This window comes from Heteronotia binoei, chromosome 8 (genome assembly GCF_032191835.1).
Source record: "Heteronotia binoei isolate CCM8104 ecotype False Entrance Well chromosome 8, APGP_CSIRO_Hbin_v1, whole genome shotgun sequence".
In the NCBI taxonomy this organism is placed as follows: domain Eukaryota; kingdom Metazoa; phylum Chordata; class Lepidosauria; order Squamata; family Gekkonidae; genus Heteronotia; species Heteronotia binoei.
This window is the reverse complement of record NC_083230.1, coordinates 92,280,663-92,299,749: the sequence shown is the minus strand read 5'-3', so window position 1 is coordinate 92,299,749 and position 19,087 is coordinate 92,280,663. Positions and strand designations below refer to the sequence as shown.

General features: G+C 44.8%; 1 protein-coding gene across 1 annotated transcript in view; it reads right to left on the bottom strand.

The window, feature by feature from the left end:
- The window catches only part of GLT8D2 (glycosyltransferase 8 domain containing 2), a 29,969-nt gene that overhangs the window by 5,096 nt on the left and 5,786 nt on the right, over positions 1 to 19,087 (bottom strand). Inside the window, exons 3-7 of the mRNA XM_060245595.1 lie at positions 18,065 to 18,163; positions 7,253 to 7,421; positions 6,175 to 6,292; positions 5,530 to 5,614; positions 733 to 845 (exon numbers count right to left, since the gene is read on the bottom strand). Coding sequence (XP_060101578.1) covers positions 733 to 845; positions 5,530 to 5,614; positions 6,175 to 6,292; positions 7,253 to 7,421; positions 18,065 to 18,163 — 584 coding nt within the window. The remainder of the gene's footprint in view (positions 1 to 732; positions 846 to 5,529; positions 5,615 to 6,174; positions 6,293 to 7,252; positions 7,422 to 18,064; positions 18,164 to 19,087) is intronic.

The window sequence follows — 19,087 nt, the reverse complement described above, 5'->3', positions numbered from 1 at the left end:
TTTGTTTATAACTTGGCCTAGTAACAGTCATTCTTGTGTTAGACTGAAAGAAAAAACATGTGCTTGCTCAGGAATGCATTCAAAATCCACCAGTGGGGGGAGCTGAGAAGGAGGAGCAAGCAGATTAGGGACTGTTGGCTTCTAGAATCCAGTCACTATTTGTTACATTTTCATCCTATCGATCCTCCAAGGAGCTCTTGGGGCATACATGACCCTCTCCTCCCTCCCATTTTATCTTACAGCAACCCTGTGAAGTAGGTTGTACTGAGTGACTGGCCCAAGGTCATCCAGTGAGCTTTATCTCAAAGAAGAAATTGGAATCCAGATCTCATAGTTGCCATCTGACTCTTTTGCCACTGTATAACACTGTCTTCAACATTATAAGAAATGAAGAGGGAGACAGGCTATACAACTTGAAATTCTCTTGGACCTCTGCTATCATATAAAGCCATGTGGGTAAATTAATAACAGCAATTAATTCTACAAGCCAAGGGACAATTCCTGGCCTACTTGCTTCCCTCCCTTTTCAATCTTGAATGCATCACTATGCATATGCTCAGATCCTTTTAATTTGTTTCAATTTGCATCGTATGATGAGCATCAGAAGACCTATGTAAGTTCCAATACTGCCTTATTCCCTAAAGATACTGTGTATAAACACACCCAAACTCCAGAAGAATTAAGCAGGACTGTACTCTAGGAATACATTTTTATGTTGCAAAGATTTCTTACCTGCATTCCTACACTTCTGACCATTTCATGAGTCGATGGCAAATCACAGTCATCTGAAAAAGCTGCAGCGTGCCCAGGAGCTAGCTTGGTGTCATACAGTTCTTGAATGTCACCTTTTAAAAAATAGAAGCTTGTTCAAGGGTCTCATTGGTCTGCACTTTTCACTATGTCAGCTGTACTCACAAGATTTTGCCGTGCTTACAAAACAAGCTGGAAGCTAGCACCAATGTAGAAGAGGTATTTCTCCTTCTCTCTCTTACAGGAAGGGATGTCTCTTTGAAGAGAACAACTGGTCTGCTATGTGCTTATTTAGGAACTAGAAATGTGCTTTTTATAAATTGTATTTGATCCTTTTCCTGCAGTATGCCCTGGGATGTATTGAGAGGCAGCAGGGCAAGAGAGGCTGACAGGGTGATAGAAAGGGACCTTGATGTCTCTGTGGCTATGAAGAAGGGACGAAAGAGCTCTTCCTGGGTAGACAGCATGCTTTCCCAACTAAGAGGGAAACATGCTCGTCCTTTGATGTGTTAACACCTCTTGTTTGGAAAGTTCAAGTCTTGTGGGTTTGAGCCCCAGGACCTGGCACCCAGATAGTCTGAAGGCCATGAAGCACACGCAGGCGGGTCTGAAAAGGGTAGCTGTTCCTTTGAGCGGGGTGCCCTGGAGGTTTGGAGTGCACAAAGAGAGATGTCTCTCCTGAGTTTTGTCATGAAGGTTGACATGACAGAAGGGAATGACACTAAAGAGGATTGCAGATGCACCAGGGATGGGGGCATCCTGCAACAAACAAAGACCAGATAGACCTGGAATTGTAAGTACCTAGTTAGTAGCTGTCCTTTTGTTTATTTTGTTCAGTGCACCTAAATCTATCCATGTAGTGCCATGACTTCATGCCTTGTAGAACTAAAGTTGTTTTAATTTGAGAGAGTATGCACAATTCCTTACCCACCTGTCTTCGATTCCTTGACATGCTACAGTAATACGCTCCTGTGAAGCTGGCCTGATAGAGAGAAAGGGGCTGGGTTTTACCCGAGCTAATGGCAGTGACAGTAAAAAGGAAGGGCAGGATAGTGGCTAGTCTTGCCCCACAAGGTGACAGAGATCATGACAGTGCCATATGCAGATATCAAGAGCAAGGCCTTGTACAAGAAGTTCCTGGCATTTGAAAGAAACTTACTGAAACAACCCACTTGGTTCAGATATGCAAGTCAAGTTATAAGTCTCCTGGAAGGGGCTCAGAATCCAGACAAAAGGAAAAATGCCTTCCCAACTCTAGCTGTAGTCATGATATAAGCCCTGATTGAGGAAAAACTAATGTATCGTGTTTCTCAGAGAATATCTGCCAGTCCTTCAACCACAATTCCATACTTTCCAATAGCCTGTGTCCAAGAATTGCAATCTCTGATGCCATGAGTTTCTAATGGTAACAAAGAGGGAAAGCCCGTCTCCGTCATTGGTGTTATGTAATGCCAGGTCCATAAATAATAAGACCTCAATCCTTAGGGAATACCTGCTTAAGCAGGATATGGACCTGGCTTGCGTGACCGAGACCTGGGTGCGGGATGGAGAGACGGTGGCTCTCTCCCAGATGGCGCCCCCAGGTTACTCGGTCTTTCACCAATCACGGACAACCGGGCGGGGGGAGGGGTGGCGCTATTCATATGGGAGGGTTACTCCTTCAGGGCTCTCCCGGCCCCAACGATCGATGGCCTGGAATGTGCCGGTCTGACGTGGGAAGTGGGGGAGGGGTTGGCGATTTGGCTGGTGTACCGTCCGCCTAACGCACCAGCCAGCGCCTTACCAGCCCTGATGGAGGCCGTGGCAAGCTGGGCGTTGGAGTTCCCAAGGCTTATGGTCTTGGGCGATTTCAACGTCCATGTGGATGACATGGCCTCCAATCAGGCGCTGGACCTAGTGTCTTCCATGGCGACACTAGGACTCTCCCAATTTGTTACCACCCCCACGCATCAGGCCGGGCACATGTTAGACTTGATCTTTGCGTCCGGGATTCTGGTGGACAGTATCGCAGCAGAAGCGGTGCCATGGTCAGACCACCTAGCCCTTAAGGCTCGTGTGGGTGCGCTGCCTCAACCCTGTATGGGCAGCAAGCCTATTTGGGCTCGCCCACGGAGTCTGATGGACCCTGAGCGGTTCCAAAGGGCTCTGCGGGACCCCTGGCCCCCTAGCGATTTTGTTGATGACCTGGTAGAGACCTGGCATGACAGGCTATCCAGGACCATCAACGAGATCGCACCCCGGCGTCCTCTGCGCCCCCGAAATAGGCTGGCTCCATGGTACACCTTGGAGCTACACCAATTGAAACAGGGACTCAGACGACTCGAAAGGCGGTGGCGGCATACTCGTGATGAAGCGACGAGAACATCCTATAGAACGTTTATGAAGTCTTATGAGATGGCAGTCAAAGCCGCAAAGAAGGATTACTTTGCGGCTAGGATTGCATCTGCAAATTTGCGCCCGGCACAATTATTTAAGATAATTGAGAATTTGACTACTCTGCCTCAAGGCAGACCAAACATGAGAGAATTGGAAATAGGCTGTGAGGCTTTTGCAAAAATTTTTGCAGATAAAATCTCCTCGCTCCGCCAGGACCTTCCTGTCACATTGGATGCAGTACAAGAACCCGGGGCTCCGTGCCTGTCTTCTGATGTTACCTTGGATCACTTCGACGCGCTTAGCCTAGGGGAAGTCGACGGAATTCTCGCAACTGTACGCCCTACAACTTGCGATCTTGACCCATGCCCCTCCTGGCTAATTAAATCTTGCCAGAGGGAGCTTAGATATCCTGTACGGGATATCATAAATAGATCCCTCTTGGAAGGGCAATTTCCAACATCCTTGAAAGAGGCTATGGTCTGCCCTCTCTTAAAAAAGAGTTCAGCAGATCCGGCTGAATTGGCGAACTACCGACCGGTCTCGAACTTACCATTTTTAGGTAAGGTTATTGAGAGAGCAGTGGCGCTACAGTTGCAGAGTTTTTTGGATGACACTTCTGCCTAAGACTCCCACCAGTCCGGCTTTCGTCCAGGCCATGGGACGGAGACAGTGCTGGTCGCCTTGGTGGATGACCTCCAGCGGCATCTGGATCGAGGCGGCGTAGCGGTGCTGATGTTGTTGGACCTGTCGGCTGCGTTCGACACGGTCGATCATCGGCTACTGGCCCGCCGGATCGCCAACGCAGGGATTAGGGGGTTGGCCTTACAGTGGCTTTCCTCTTTCCTTGATGGACGGGGACAAAGGGTGGCAATTGGGGGAGAGCTGTCCCGGAGGCACCCATTAGTGTGTGGGGTGCCACAAGGGGCAGTTCTCTCTCTGATGTTGTTCAACATCTACATGCGCCCCCTTGCCCAGATTGCTCGGAGGTTTGGGCTTGGGTGCCATCAATATGCAGATGACACCCAGCTCTATCTACTAATGGACGGCCGACCTGACTGCGTCCCAGAAAACCTGGACCTAGCACTGCAGGCCGTGGCAGGTTGGCTCAGGCTGAGCTGGCTGAAGTTGAATTCAACGAAGACAGAGGTCCTTTGCTTGGGCCGCGGTGCCCTGGGAAGGGAAATCCCCTTGCCGGTCTTTGACGGTGTGCTGCTGAAAGCAGCCCATAGGGTCAAGAGCTTGGGGGTTCTTCTGGAGCCTTCATTATCAATGGAGGCACAGATAGCGGCCACTGCCAAGTCTGCGTTTTTTCATCTTCAACGGGCGAAGCAGCTGGCCCCCTTCCTGGAGCGCCGGAACCTAGCAACGGTGATCCATGCTATGGTCACCTCGAGACTGGATTACTGCAACGCCCTCTACATGGGGCTGCCCTTGTGCCGAACTCGGCGACTGCAGCTGGTGCAGAACGCGGCAGCTAGGCTGCTGCTGGGGCTCCCAAGATGGGAGCACATACAGCCGGGGCTGCGTGGACTGCACTGGCTGCCAGTGGTATACCGAGTTCGTTACAAAGTGCTGGTCATTACCTTTAAAGCCCTATATGGCCGAGGACCTGTCTACCTGAGGGACCGTCTCTCCCCATATGAGCCCCAGAGAGCGCTGAGGTCAGCTGGAAAAAACCAGCTGAATATCCCTGGGCCAAGGGAGGCCAGATTGAAGACAACCCGGGATCGGGCCTTCTCCATTGCAGCTCCACTGCTGTGGAATCAACTCCCAAAAGAGGTGCAGGCCCTACGATGTTTAGATCAATTCTGCAGGGCCTGTAAGACCTACCTCTTCAAAATAGCCTTCAACTAATGACAAGCTAAGAAAGTGCCGCTGGATATGTTTTTAGCTACTGAACCTTACTGAAGATTTAATGTTTATAGCACCATAATGCTAATTTTAATATAACTTGTAAATTGTTTTAATGATGATTTTATAAGTATAACTGTTGATGTATATTGTATTTTTATGTTGTGAGCCGCCCTGAGCCTGCCCTGGCGGGGAGGGCGGGATATAAATAAAAAGTATTATTATTATTCCTACTTTTATTCATAAGACATTAACAAAGACTTGTGTTTTATCAATTGTACAGCTGCTGGCACAGAACTGGACACCTTATACATACATTTGTAACTTTTATAACAATTCTACCCTGATCATATGCAATGAACACCTAGAATGTACCAAACAACTAACATTGTCAGAAATTTTTCTTTTGTTGAGAATAAGTAACAAGTGATCTATATTAATTAATATTGATTAATTTCAAATACATCTTAGCTAATTTTTTTAAAACTATGTAGTCTATACATTTTAGGGTCTTCACTGTTTCAGATGATGGAGGGAAGAGAAGCCCCTTACCTTGGACAATTACATCATCATCAAGATATATCACTTTCTCATGTTCGTGGATAAGTAGAGGAAGGTAAAATCGAACAAAGTTCAGCTGTTGAATAAAAAGGGAAGGATTTCAACAAAGTCTATAAAGCAGAAGTCATCCAGAAACATTAAATGATGATTTGTAGGAATGTCTGATTCAATATCAAGCAGTGACTGGGATAAATATTTCTAACGAAACAGATACCTTGCATGCCTTTCATATTAGAGTTTCAATTATGGAAACAAGGTGCTTGGATTCAAACTTTCCTGGAAGCCAGGTTCCCCCTATTCCTATATCCGAGGACATTCAATAGTAGTAGGAAAGTATTTTGCACATACTCATGATCACTGAAATCTCTAGGCAGTTGTTAGGTTTAGGAGGGGGAGGGGACAGAAAAAGCTGTAGCCTATCTTTATGGCCTCTTTTCTTCAGCTCCTTGAACAAAATAAGTGTCCACTCATCTCCTCTAGCTTTTGATAGGTTTATTGTAGAGATAAGGGTGGGTTATCATGTTTCTTCCAGGATAAACACAAGGGTTGTGAGATGCCTGCTATGCAAAAGGACATGCATCTTTTTCAAAGAAAACTGGTTTTCACTTTTTTTTTTCATATTGGCTAGGTACTCACAGGTTGAAGTAACTCAGGGCGGGCTGCATCTGGTCGGAGTTTCCCTTTTAGTACCATGGGGTTAAATTCCACAATTTTAAACTTTATATCTTTCAGTTTGGAATTTTCAATCCATTTTCTGATATGCAAAAGAAACAGAAGCATGACAAAGAACATGTCAAACAATTAGTGTGTTGTTCTATCTCTGTGTGTGTGTGTGTATGTATACACACTCTCATATATACTTGCCTTTCAAAAACAAGATCTTCAAGGCAACTCAGCAAAAGAACACAATATAAAACAAAAGCATCATGCAAACAGCCCAGGTAAACAGGGATGATGAAATAGCTGGTATCGCTTGATCCTCCTCTGACAGGAGCTTTAGCTCAGTGGAAGAGCCTCTGCTTGGTATGCAGAAGGTCCCAAGTTCAATCCCCAATGAAAATTACCAGGCAGTATGTGATATGGAAAGACCTCAGTCTGAGACCCTGGAGAAGAGCTGACAGTTTGAGTAGACAGTACTAACCTTGATGGACCAGGGGTCTGATTCAGTATAAGTTAGCTTCATGTATGTTCATGTGTAATAAAGAATAATATGATAAATATTTTAAAGATAGATGTTTTCCCTGCAAATGCCTCTGTGGTTTTGGGGGTTTTTTACATGCTTTTCCTCTGAACCAGAAGAAGCTCAGATGCAAGGGGAAAGCATCTGGTAAGGGATGGGACATTGCAAAAATAACAAACAGGCAGCGAAAAGGTTAAAACCTCCCTTAACTGTTAATTTTTGCAGCCTCGCCCCCCTACTAAGAACAGTAGCTAGCAGCCATACATTCAGGAAAGTTGTGTTAGTTCAGGGTTGCCAGCTCTAGGTGGGAAATACTTGAAGATTTGCCGGGGGGGGGGGGGGGAGCCGGGGGAAGTTGGATTGGGAGAGAGAAGAGAGCTCAGCATGGAGTCCATCCTCCAAAATAGAACTGATCTCTGTAGTCTGGAGATCTCCAGGTCCCACCTGGAGACTGGCAACCCTTTGTCTTCTCTAAGCCTTCCTCTAAATAGTCAGACAAGCATGGACTGAAATAGCTCCTTTAAATCATTCCACCTGATATGTAGGATGCTGTTCTTGAGGCCAACGATATAGAACAAGATGTTTGAATCAGAGTTGCTGTAAATGCTGCTGATTGCTGCAAATGCTGCTCCCATTCTTCCTGCTGCAGCACATATCACCACAGGAATGTCTTCTTCCATTTCTTCCGGGCTCTCCAAGTCAACTATTTAAAAAAAAAAAAAATGGGGTCACATGTTACTACAATTCTAGATGGGCAGCCATATCAGTAGCAGCAAAATAACACAGGAGGAATCCAGTGGCACTTCAGAGGATAAGCTTCCCTGAGTCAGTACTCACTTGATCAGAGGCATCAGATCTATAAGTCCTATGAATTTACATTAAAAGTTGCAAACAATGGTAAGGCAGTGTGGGAGGGAGATGTTAGAAAGTGCGTGACGACTGCCTACCAGATAATTTTACTTCACTGTCATTGGTTCTTAAATCTGTACCATTTTGCATTCTGGGCCACTGCCTACCAGCTATGTATGGCTCTGCTCGTCTGATGAAGTGTGCTTAAGAGCACACGAAAGCTTACGTTCTGAATAAAACTTGGTTGGTTTTAAAGGTGCAACTTGACTCCTGCTTTGTTCAGCCCCAACAGTTGACAGCTTGGCAAAGTAGAACTAACATAAAGTCTGATCTGTGAAAGCACAGAGTGCAATAGGACAAGCAGGACAAATCAGAATTTTATACAGATATAGATAACTAATTAACAGATGTAATGGACGATACCTTTTATTGGTTGCCTTTTCTAAACTGCTAAACTACTGGGGAACATTAACTGAGGTTGTTTTGTGAGAGAACAGAATTTGAGGTGAGTGGGTACTTATACCCTGCTGGAGACCGGTGTTTTTGTCCGGGCCTGTTTGGGTCTTTTGTCTGGTCTACTACTCATTGAACAAGATCTGTTTGCCTCTTTGCAGGTCCCATCCTCTGATGTTGCTGTTGGGAGGCAGAGGCTGTGGGCCTCTGTACTAAAGCTTCTCCTAAGGAGAGGCATAAGCCAAAGGGCGAGAGTCAAAGGGCTCTTGGTCTACGGCTGTTAGCCTGGAGATCACGCCTGGGGACCCTGCATTACTCTAGATCAAGGGTGGCCAACGGTAGCTCTCCAGATATTTTTTTGCCTACAACTCCCATCAGCCCCAGCTAGCATGGCCAATGGCTGGGGCTGATGGGAGTTGTAGGCAAAAAACATCTGGAGCGCTACCGTTGGCCACCCCTGCTCTAGATACTTTTAAACCACTAACCAGTTATGAAGAAAGCCAGCAGAGGAGTTATCCAATGATTTGGTAATCATAGGTGTGTGCCTGCTGCAATGAGCTCATTGCCTTGAGCCTATGGTTGCCAACCTGAAGAAACCAAGGCATAGACAGAAGTTTGGGGAAGAGACCCTCAGAGACTTAACAGAACAGTCCTACACCTGTGCTGACAGCTCTTCTGCTGTAGTGAAGAGCGAGAGTCTTGAGTGGAAGGCATCAGTCTGAGGAGGAGGGATGTGATCCCTTAGAAGGGACCCCTTGCTTGAGCAATGGACTGATATCCTCTCATACTAAGGATATCCATGGAGGGCTGGGTGAAAGGCTTCTGGTAGTGGGTGATTCAGTTATTAGGAATAGAGAGAGGGGGGTCTGTGACAGGCATTTTGACCACATGGTTACTTGCCTGCCTGGTGCAAAGGCTGTGTACATCATGCACTGTCTAGATAGCATAACAGATAGCACTGGGGAGCAGCCAGTAGTCTTGTTGGCACCAATGCCATTAGGAAATGTAGTTGTGTGGTTCTGGAGCAAAAGCATAGGTTACTAGGCAGAAAGTTAAAGAACAGAACCTCAAAGATATCATTCTCAGAAGTGCTGCCAATTCCATACACAGGGCCAGCTAGGCAGGTACAGAGCAGGGATGTCAGTTCATGGATGAGAAAGTGGTGCTTGGATGGTTTAGATTTATTAGGCCCTGGGGAACCTTCTGGGACAAGCCAAACGTGTACAAAAGAGAGGGTTTTCACTTGAACCAAAAAGGAACCAGGCTGCTAGCAAATCTCAGAGTGGTCGCAATCTCCTTTACCTTCCTCCCCCCACAACAGACATCCTGTGAGGTAGATGGGACTAAGAGAGCTATTACAGCAGCTGCCCTTTCAAGGACAACTTCTATGAGAGCTATGGCTGACCCAAGTCCATTCCAGCAGCTGCAAGTGGAGGAGTGGGGAATCAAACACAATTCTCCCAGATAAGAGTCTGTGCACTTAACCACTACACCAAACTGGCTGTTGCATAAACACTCAGGATAATATTCACAGGAGTGTAATAGAACTTGGGAGTGAGGGTAGGATGGTGACTGACAGCCAAGGGGATGAAAGAGGCAAGGTTACTAGAGAGGGAAACACATTATAGACATCTATATACCAGTGCTAGAAGTCTCTGAGCCAAGATGGGGGAGCTGGACTATTTGATGTTCAGTGACAATTTGGATATAGTAAGCATCTCAGAAACATAGTGGAATGTGGAAAATTTCTGGGATATAGTCATTCCTGGATATAAGCTCTATTTTTATTTTTATTTTTTTATTTAGAATTTATATCCCGCCCTTCCCACAAGTGGCTCAGGGCGGCTTCCAGCATTAGATCCAACATAAATTAAACAATATTTAAACATGTAAGGGAATAACTTTAAAACAGATAAAACAGATAAAACCATAAAAATTAATAAATATTCCAATATATACAGAGATCTGGCAGGTTGCATTAAAATTCTCAAGCTAGGTGTAGGCTAACCGGAAGAGGGTTGTTTTACAGGCCCTGCGGAACTGAACAAGGTCCCGCAGGGCCCTCACCTCTTCCGGTAGCTGATTCCACCATGTAGGGGCCATAACAGAGAAGGCCCTTTCTCTTGTGGCTTTCAAGCGGGCTTCTTTCGGCCCAGGGACAGTAAGGAAGTTTTGTGATCCCGACCTCAGTACTCTCTGGGGAACATGCGGGGAGAGACGGTCCTTCAGGTAGACAGGTCCCAAGCCATATAGGGCTTTAAAGGTGATAACCATAGGTCTATAATTTTTGATCTCCGAAGAATCAGTTCCTTCTTTATGGATTAGGGTAATTAAAGCTTCTTTCCAAGAGTCTGGGGGCTCCCCCGTAGTTTGTATGTTCTCAATCACCTTTTTAAATGGTAGCAGTAAAATATCTTCGAATGTTCTAAAAAATTCAATTGGTAGACCGTCAGGTCCTGGGGTCTTGTTTCGTTTTTGACTTTTGGTCGCCTCTACTATTTCATGAATTGTAATAGGGTTGTCCAACCCTTGTTGTTGTTCATGTGTAATCTTGTTCAGGTTAACATTTGTTATATAGTCCTCTTGTTTTTGACTTATATCTTATAAAGATTTTGGTAAAAATTGTGGATAATATCACTCATTTGGGAACTCTGAAAAACCTCTTCGTTTTCTTTATTCTTCAAGGATTTAATGATCCTTTTCTGCTTTTCCTTCTTTAATTTATAAGCCAGCCATCTACTCACTTTATTTGCATTCTCGAAATAATTTTGTTTTGCCCACTTCAGTTTCCGCTCAATCTCCTCTGTCAAAAGAAGATTAATTTGATGTTGGGTGGATATAATCTTGGCCTTCGTCTCTTTTGAATTTTTGGTCTTTTGCTGATTTTCCCAGATCTTCAGTTTGGATACCAATTCGTTATATGACTTCATTTGTTCTCTCTTCCTCTGTGCGGAATATCTAATCGCTATTCCTCTGAAAAAGGCCTTAAAAGCGTCCCATATAATAGGCATCTTGGTGTCTTCCTCCCGGTTGTTAGAAAAGAACTCTTTAACTTCTTTCCTGGCCATTTCCAAAAATTTGCTCTCTTTTAAAATTTGTAAATTAAGAGACCAGCGGGGGTTTCTTGATTTTCCCTGCAAGACCAATTGGATTGGGCTATGGTCTGCGTATGTCTGAGGTAAAATGTCCGTTTGATTTATAGATAATGTCAAATTCAAGGATGCCCAAGACATATCTATTCTAGACCAGGATTTATGGACATGTGAATAATATGTATAGTCCTTAGTAAGGGGGTTCTTAGTTCTCCAGACATCCACTAAATTTAGTTCTTCAGCTATTTTCAAGAAAGACTTGGGTAATAGATTTCGCGTTTTTCTTTTTGGGGGGTCTTCAAATTTTTTGTCCATTTTGGCATCAAATATTGCATTGAAATCTCCAATTATACAACAATTTTCGGAGTCAAATTCTCTAAGTTTGAGATGTAATGCTTTGTAAAAACTCTCCTGGTTTTCGTTGGGAGCGTAAATATTTGCCAATATTATTTTTAAGCCAAATTATAGACCTATCTCACTCTTAAATAGTGATTACAAGATTTTTGCCACAATTCTTGCGAATAGGCTCAAGAAGGTAATTTCCAGCATAATCCACGGGGATCAAACAGGTTTTGTTCCGGGACGTCTTATGAGTCAGAATGTGAGATTATTGTTGAATATCATTGAATATTACAAGGAACACCCTGACAAACAGTTTGCGGGAATCATGGTTGATGCAGAGAAAGCATTCGATAAGGTTAACTGGAATATGATTTGCAAGACACTTGCGGCTGTTGGATGTGGGGACAATTTTCGTAATTTGGTAGCAGCAATTTATTCGAATCAAACTGCAAGAATCAACTTCAATGGAACTATGACTAAACCTATTAATATAGAACAAGGTACTAGACAGGGTTGTCCCCTGTCACCTTTACTTTTTATTCTAACACTAGAACCTCTGATCCAAAAGATTAGAGACGACTCCAAAATTCAAGGAGTTAGAATGAAGAACGAAGAATTTAAAACATTAGCCTTCGCGGATGATTTAATATTTATCCTGGAACAACCGATTTCGTCCATAACCTTCTTGAAACAAAGATTAAAAGAATATGGTGAAATTTCAGGATTTAAATTGAACGTATCCAAAATTAAGATCTTAACGAAGAATATGAATAAATCTCAGATTGAACAACTAGAAACTCTCTCGGGTTTTATGCAGGAAAAGAAATTGAAATATTTAGGTATTTATTTGACAAATGACTTAAAAACTTTGTACAGAGATAATTATGATAAAATACTTAAGGAAATTCGAAACGATCTAACCAGATGGGAAGGCCTCCAAATCTCACTTTTAGGTAGAATTGCCACAATTAAAATGAATGTTCTTCCAATAATTTTATTTCTCTTTCAAACGATTCCAATTATTCTTCCCAAATTATTCTTTCAACAGCTTAATGAAATGGTCAAGATCTTCATCTGGCAGGGCAAGAAACCTAGAATAAAATCCAAGGTGTTGTATGATAGTAAATTAAGAGGGGGGCTTGCCCTCCCAGAATGGAGTCTATACTACAAAGCTTGCTGTATAGCTTGGCTGAGAGACTGGTGCTCCCTGGAAAATAAAAGACTCCTAGTGTTGGAAGGTGCGGGTCTGGGGGAAGGCTGGCACAACTACATGTGGTACCGCAACCCTACTAACTCAAGTTTATTTTTAAGACATGAAATAAGAAGATCTCTTTTTAGAATTTGGCAAGAAATCAAGGTTCATTACCATAATACCCCAATGTGGCTATCCCCAATAGAAGCTGACGCACCCTAATTTGTATGCCTGGAAAGACCAGCATAACTACGGAACTTTATTGGATGACAATAATGCCTTGATTGAGGAAGAACTCACCAAATTAGACTGGTGGGTACAATGCCAACTAAAATCTAGATTTCAAAAGGACAAGGAAAAGGGATTTCTGAATAAACCCAACGACTTAGATTTGCTACTTTCAACCAAACAGAAAATTATCTCTAAGGCCTATGATTGGCTACTTCAATTAAAGATGCAAGGAGAGACAGTTAAAGAATGTTGGATTCGTTGGTTAAAAGATTTCGGATTTAACATTGATTTGATCGAATGGGAAAAATTATGGAAACAGAATTTAAAACTAATAAAACCTGCAGAACTTAAAGAGAATCTTTATAAAATGGTGTACAGATGGTACCTCACTCCAGACAGATTGGCTAGAATTTACCCCAAATACTCGAACAAATGCTAGAAGTGCCGAGAAACAAAGGGATCCCTTATTCATATCTGGTGGCAGTGTGATCACGCTAAAAAGTTTTGGGCACAAGTCAATACGTGGTCCCAAAAGATTCTGAAAATTAACATCAACCACACACCTGAACCATATCTACTTAATATATGCCGACAAAACATTCCTAAAATAAAACTGAAATTATTGTTGTATATAGTTACAGTAGCTAGAGTATTATATGCAAAACATTGGAAATCTGAAAAAGTACCTAATAGAGAGGAATTTGTTACCAAACTGCTGGATGCTGCCGAATCAGATTTATTGTCCACGAGATTGAAAGATGGTAATGTAGAAAAGTGTCAGGAGGAATGGGGCCCTATGTACAGTTGGGTTAAAAGTAAAGGTTTCGATGTGGAGTAATTGTAATTCACCTGATCCCTTCCACTCCTTGGGTGTATGGGGTTTTCTGTTTAATGTATTTTCTGTGTTGTTGTATTTTGCAATTTTTGTGTTTGATTTGTTTGCTTTGTTTACTTGGTTTTTTTTGTGATGTTTATTTTTACTTTTTCATGTCAAATAAACGAAAAATTTCTTTTTAAAAAAAATAATAAAATAAAGGTGATAACCAGCACCTTGTACCGGACTCGGTATATCACTGGAAGCCAGTGCAGAGTCCGAAGACCCGGCTGAATGTGCTCCCACTTTGGGAGGCCCAATAACAGCCGGGCCGCGGCATTCTGCACCAGCTGCAATTTCCGAGTTCGGGACAGGGGCAGCCCCATGTAGAGGGCATTACAGTAGTCCAACCTCGAGGTGACCGTAGCATGGATCACTGTTGCTAGGCCGTTGCGCTCCAGGAAGGGGGCCAACTGCCTTGCCTGCCTAAGGTGAAAAAACGCGGACTTGGCAGCGGCTGCTATCTGAGCCTCCATCTTTAAGGATGGCTCCAATAACACCCCCAAGCTCCTGACCTTGTCCGCCGCTATCAGCGGCGCACCGTCAAAGGCTGGTAGGGGGATTCCCCCTCCCGGGCCGTGGCGACCCAAGCAAAGGACCTCTGTCTTCGCAGGGTTAAGCTTCAGCCCGCTCAGTCTGAGCCACTCAGCCACGGCATGCAATGCCCGATCTAGATTTTCCGGGGCGTAGGTCGGCTGGCCGTCCATCAGTAGATAGAGCTGGGTGTCATCAGCATACTGATGACACCCTAGCCCGTACCTTTGGGCAATCTGGGCAAGAGGCCGCATGTAGATGTTAAATAACATCGGGGAGAGAACCGCCCCTTGTGGTACACCACAATCAAGTGTGCACCTCCGGGACAGCTCCCCCCCAACTGCGACCCTTTGTCCCCGACCGTCAAGGAAAGAGGAAAGCCACTGTAAGGCCAACCCCTGAATCCCCGCGTCAGCGAAACGACCCTTCAGTAGCCGATGATCGACCGTGTCGAACGCAGCCGACAGGTCTAACAACATCAGCACCGCCGAGCCGCCCCGATCCAGATGCCGTTGAAGGTCATCCACTAGGGCGACCAGCACCGTCTCCGTCCCATGTCCCGGGCGAAAGCCGGACTGAAATGGGTCAAGGATGGAAGCATCCTCCAGGAAGGTCTGTAGCTGCATCGCCACTGCCCTCTCAATAAGTTTGCCCAGAAAAGGCAAATTTGAGACCGGCCGATAGTGTGCCAATTGGGCCGGATCTAAAGATGGTTTCTTTAAGAGGGGGCGGACCACGGCCTCTTTGAGCGGCGTTGGAAAATGCCCTTCCATCAGGGGTCTATTTATGATATCCCGTATAGGATATCTAAGGTCACCCTGGCAAGATTTAATAAGCCAGGAAGGGCATGGGTCCAGTTTACAAGTAGTTGGGCGAGCAGATAAGAGAATCCTGTCAACTTCCTCCAGGCTGAGGGGGCTAAAGCCGTCCAGCATATAGTCCGAAGACAGACTCGGGGCCTCGATTTCGCTAACTGTCTCAAAATTGGCAGGGGGGTCGGGACGGAGTGACGCGATTTTATCCACAAAAAATTTCGCAAAAGCCTCACAGCCTATTTCCAATTCAGTAGAATTTAGTCTGCCTTGCGGCAGCGTTGTAAGTCCTCTAATTATGTCGAACAATTGTGCCGGGCGCGAAGTTGCGGACGCAATCTTAGCCGCAAAGAACACTTTCTTTGCAGCTTTGATTGCCATCTCATAGGCCTTCAAACTCTCTCTATAAGATGTTCGGGTCACTTCGTCTCGAGTACGCCGCCATTGCCTCTCCAGTCGTCTGAGTCCCCGCTTTTGTTGCCGCAGCTCCTGGTTGAACCAGGGCGACGGCTTCGAGCAGGGACGCAGAGGGCGCTTGGGTGCGACCTCCTCGATGGCCCTGGAGAGCCCATCATTCCAGGACTCTACCAGATCATCCAGGGAGTCGCCAGCGGGCCAGGTGTCCCGAAGGGCCGTTAGGAACCGTTCCGGGTCCATCAGGCTCCGCGGGTGAGCAAAAATACGCTCTCCGCCTAAACAGGTTTTGGGTGACACCCCCATACGAGCCTTAAGGGCAAAGTGATCTGACCATGGCACTGCTTCCATTGCAATGTCAGTCACTATATACTATATACTATAAACAGCACGAGAGAAAGGGTTGGGTTGGTTGCGTTGTACATCAAAGAGGGCATGGAATCAGTAAGTTAGAAAACATCAGAGGAATTAACTCCCCAACAGAAGTGATCTAGGTGGAAAAAATTGGGACCGCCAGGAGGTTATTGTCCATAAAGCAGTGTTCTAGTAGAGATGGTCCCAGACCATGTAGAGCTCTGAAGGTTAGAACCAAGACTTGAACCTGATCCAGTATTCAACTTGGAGCCAGTGCAGCTGGTGGAGCACTGGTTGTATGTGGGCTCTCAATAGTGTACCTTGAAGAACATGCACCACGGCATTCTGGACCAGCTGGGAGTTTCTGGATCAGTCTCAAAGGTAGCCTTGCACAGAGTGAGTTACAGTAGTCTATCCTGGAGATGACCATTGCATGGATCACTATGGCTAAGTCTGGGTGAGACAGGAAGGGAACCAGTTGCCTTATCTTGTATAGATGGAATAATGCCAGTCTGGCAACATTTGTGATCTGAGTCCCTTCCAACTCTATGATTCTATGAGCCTCCAAGGAAAGGGAGGCATCTAGAAGCACACCCAAGCTCTTCACAAGTGGCCTTGAAGTTAATGACACACCATCAAGAGCTGGAAATTGGCATCTCAGCCTGGGATCTCCTCAGCTCAGTCACAGGACCTCCATCTTCTGTGGATTTAATTTCAGCTGGCTTTGCTTCAACCAACCAACCAACTGCAACCTCTAAGCCCTTGGCCAAATTATCTGGGGCAGTATTCAGGCTGATAGAAATATCTGTCTTGTCCATTCAGTGCTCCAGTCGCTGGATCTAAGTATCCTCAGATCTGACTGACTTACTTTTAATTAAAATATTTTAAAAAAATTTAAAAAAAGATTTGACTGACTTCATTATTAAAACATACAACTGTGTGTATGTGTGGGAGGATTCCATCTCCCCCTCTCCATTGCTGGGTTTGGCCTGGCTCCAGACCCCACCACCCACCACTGAGCTCAGCCAAGAAACAGCAGCATCTGGGAGCCTCTCTGAATCTGCAGCAGCTCCCAGCATCTGTTGCTGCTGTGCCCAGGCCTGGAGTGATTCCTGGCATCCTATGATGACATGGCCAGGGCCTGAGAAGCATCCCAGTGTGGCTCTTAATGCTTACCACTGCAGAAACAAAATAAGAGTATTTCAGTGCGCGGGCAGAAATAGTCTATTGGGGAGGTTTGTTTAAATCTCCAGTGTATTTTTTTCAGAATTCAGGTTTTTCTGCAAACTCAGGAGCTCCCCCAAGCTTGTAGGAAAATCTGTTTAGTGTCAGCGTGGCCCAGATGTGCAGGTTTAGATATCTGCAGATGGAGTCACATGTCACTATTAGATATATAGATGATACAATTTTCTAATTGGATCTGCTTTTCATGTTTCAATTTTGCACTTTTCTAGATCTGACTTTATGTTAATCCTACTTGGCTGATATATCAACAGTTAAGGAACGGTCCTCCCACACTCTACTGTTTCTATTGTTTGTAGCCTTCATCTGTCAGATGGATGTACAGTTTATCTGTCTGGTGAAATGAGCTCTGACTCAAGAAAACTTATGCTGGAATAAATGTTGTTTATCTCTAAGCACTCCTGGACTGCTGTTTTATTTTGCTACACACAATGCTGTAGTTCTACACTAGAAGGGCCCTTTACAGAAGTCTGTAAAAGAGGCTGGGAGGAAAGTCTTGGTGAAAGTCAATGGCATTGCGAATTAATGTCAGGCTTCTCTCCTAGTCTACCATCTAGGTCTGTTGCTTGGTCAACACAAAACAAAAAGCCCAAAGGCACTTTAAAGACTAACAGCATTTATTTCAATATGAGCTTTCTTTCCATATACCTACTGGCTGCTGCCATGTTGGTTTTGGCTGCCATATTTCCTTACGGAACTGGGCCCACGCTCATGTGCTTGTTTGCATGCAGAGGCACTGTAGCTGTCATGAGGGAATAGGGCAGCTAGAACAGGCATACTGTTGGCTGGCTAGTAGCAGAGAAGGGTATGCAGCCAACAGCATTGGGCAGAAGCTAGAGAAACCAAGCAAGCCAGCTTGCTCTGGACTCTACATTCCAATTTATCTTGTATTATGAATGGGAATGGTCAATCTTGGTAATGTCAAAGTAAAAACAGATTCTAACAATAGGCATGTACCTGGTTCATTCTTTAGCAAGGTAGATGGCATCTTGTGAACTTTGTTATAAAGAATGACACAGATGGTAAAAACAAGTAGGAACAGTAGAATCTGATTAACTGAAAGAGAAAGGACAGCCTGTTAATAATTAGCATTGAGGTAGATCCTAATTAAGGATTCAGCTAGCTGAAGACACATCTTGCCTGCAGAAAAAAAAACACCTGGGATTTTCCTCCTCCCAATGCAGACTCACACACCTTTCTGATGGTCCACCAACCCTTTATTTGTTCTTTTAAATAATTTTGTTGTATATGCTGACCAAAGTGAAGACTATATATGGTGTTCCTGCCTGGCTCATTGGAGCCAGAAGAACGGAGCTTGGGGACTTGGGAACAATGGGCAGCAGGATCCAAATCCCTGCTGCCCTGCACCAATCACAAGCCCCCTGCTGGTTTGAATGACCCAATAACATGCTGGCGCGGGAACCCTGAGTTGTATACAGTTGGCCCCATTGGCCCAGTTCCTCAGTCTTGAAGTGTAGCCCACCTAATGCTGTATCTAATAAAGAGCTGATGTTCATTACTACTCCACCTCTTCAATGCATCAAATCCACTATATTATAAATTTGCTAGCCACCTTCCTCCCTTGTAGAGCCCAAAGCACTTTAGAAGGCAGCTACTCCACAGGAGCAGAAAGGCAATGCTCACTTCTGGTCATGCTGCTCCTCTAGTCCTAGACAGAATCTACCCCACTGCATACAATATGGTGACAGAATACAATACCACGCCCTTGTTCATACAGAAAAAATGGTTAACCAGTGTCATGGTCAAGGAAGCAGAGAGGCATTTCTGTATCAGAAGAATCCAAAGACACCAAGGCCCTTGAGAAGATGAAACACTCTTGACTTGGGTCATTCGGGGGTGTAGCCACAGAGCCAACCACACACACAGATTTCCTTTGATAAAGGACTATAATTTTAAACAGGACACAGAACAACATTACTAGAGAATGCATCTCAGAAACAGTGTTGTCCCTTTAACTGA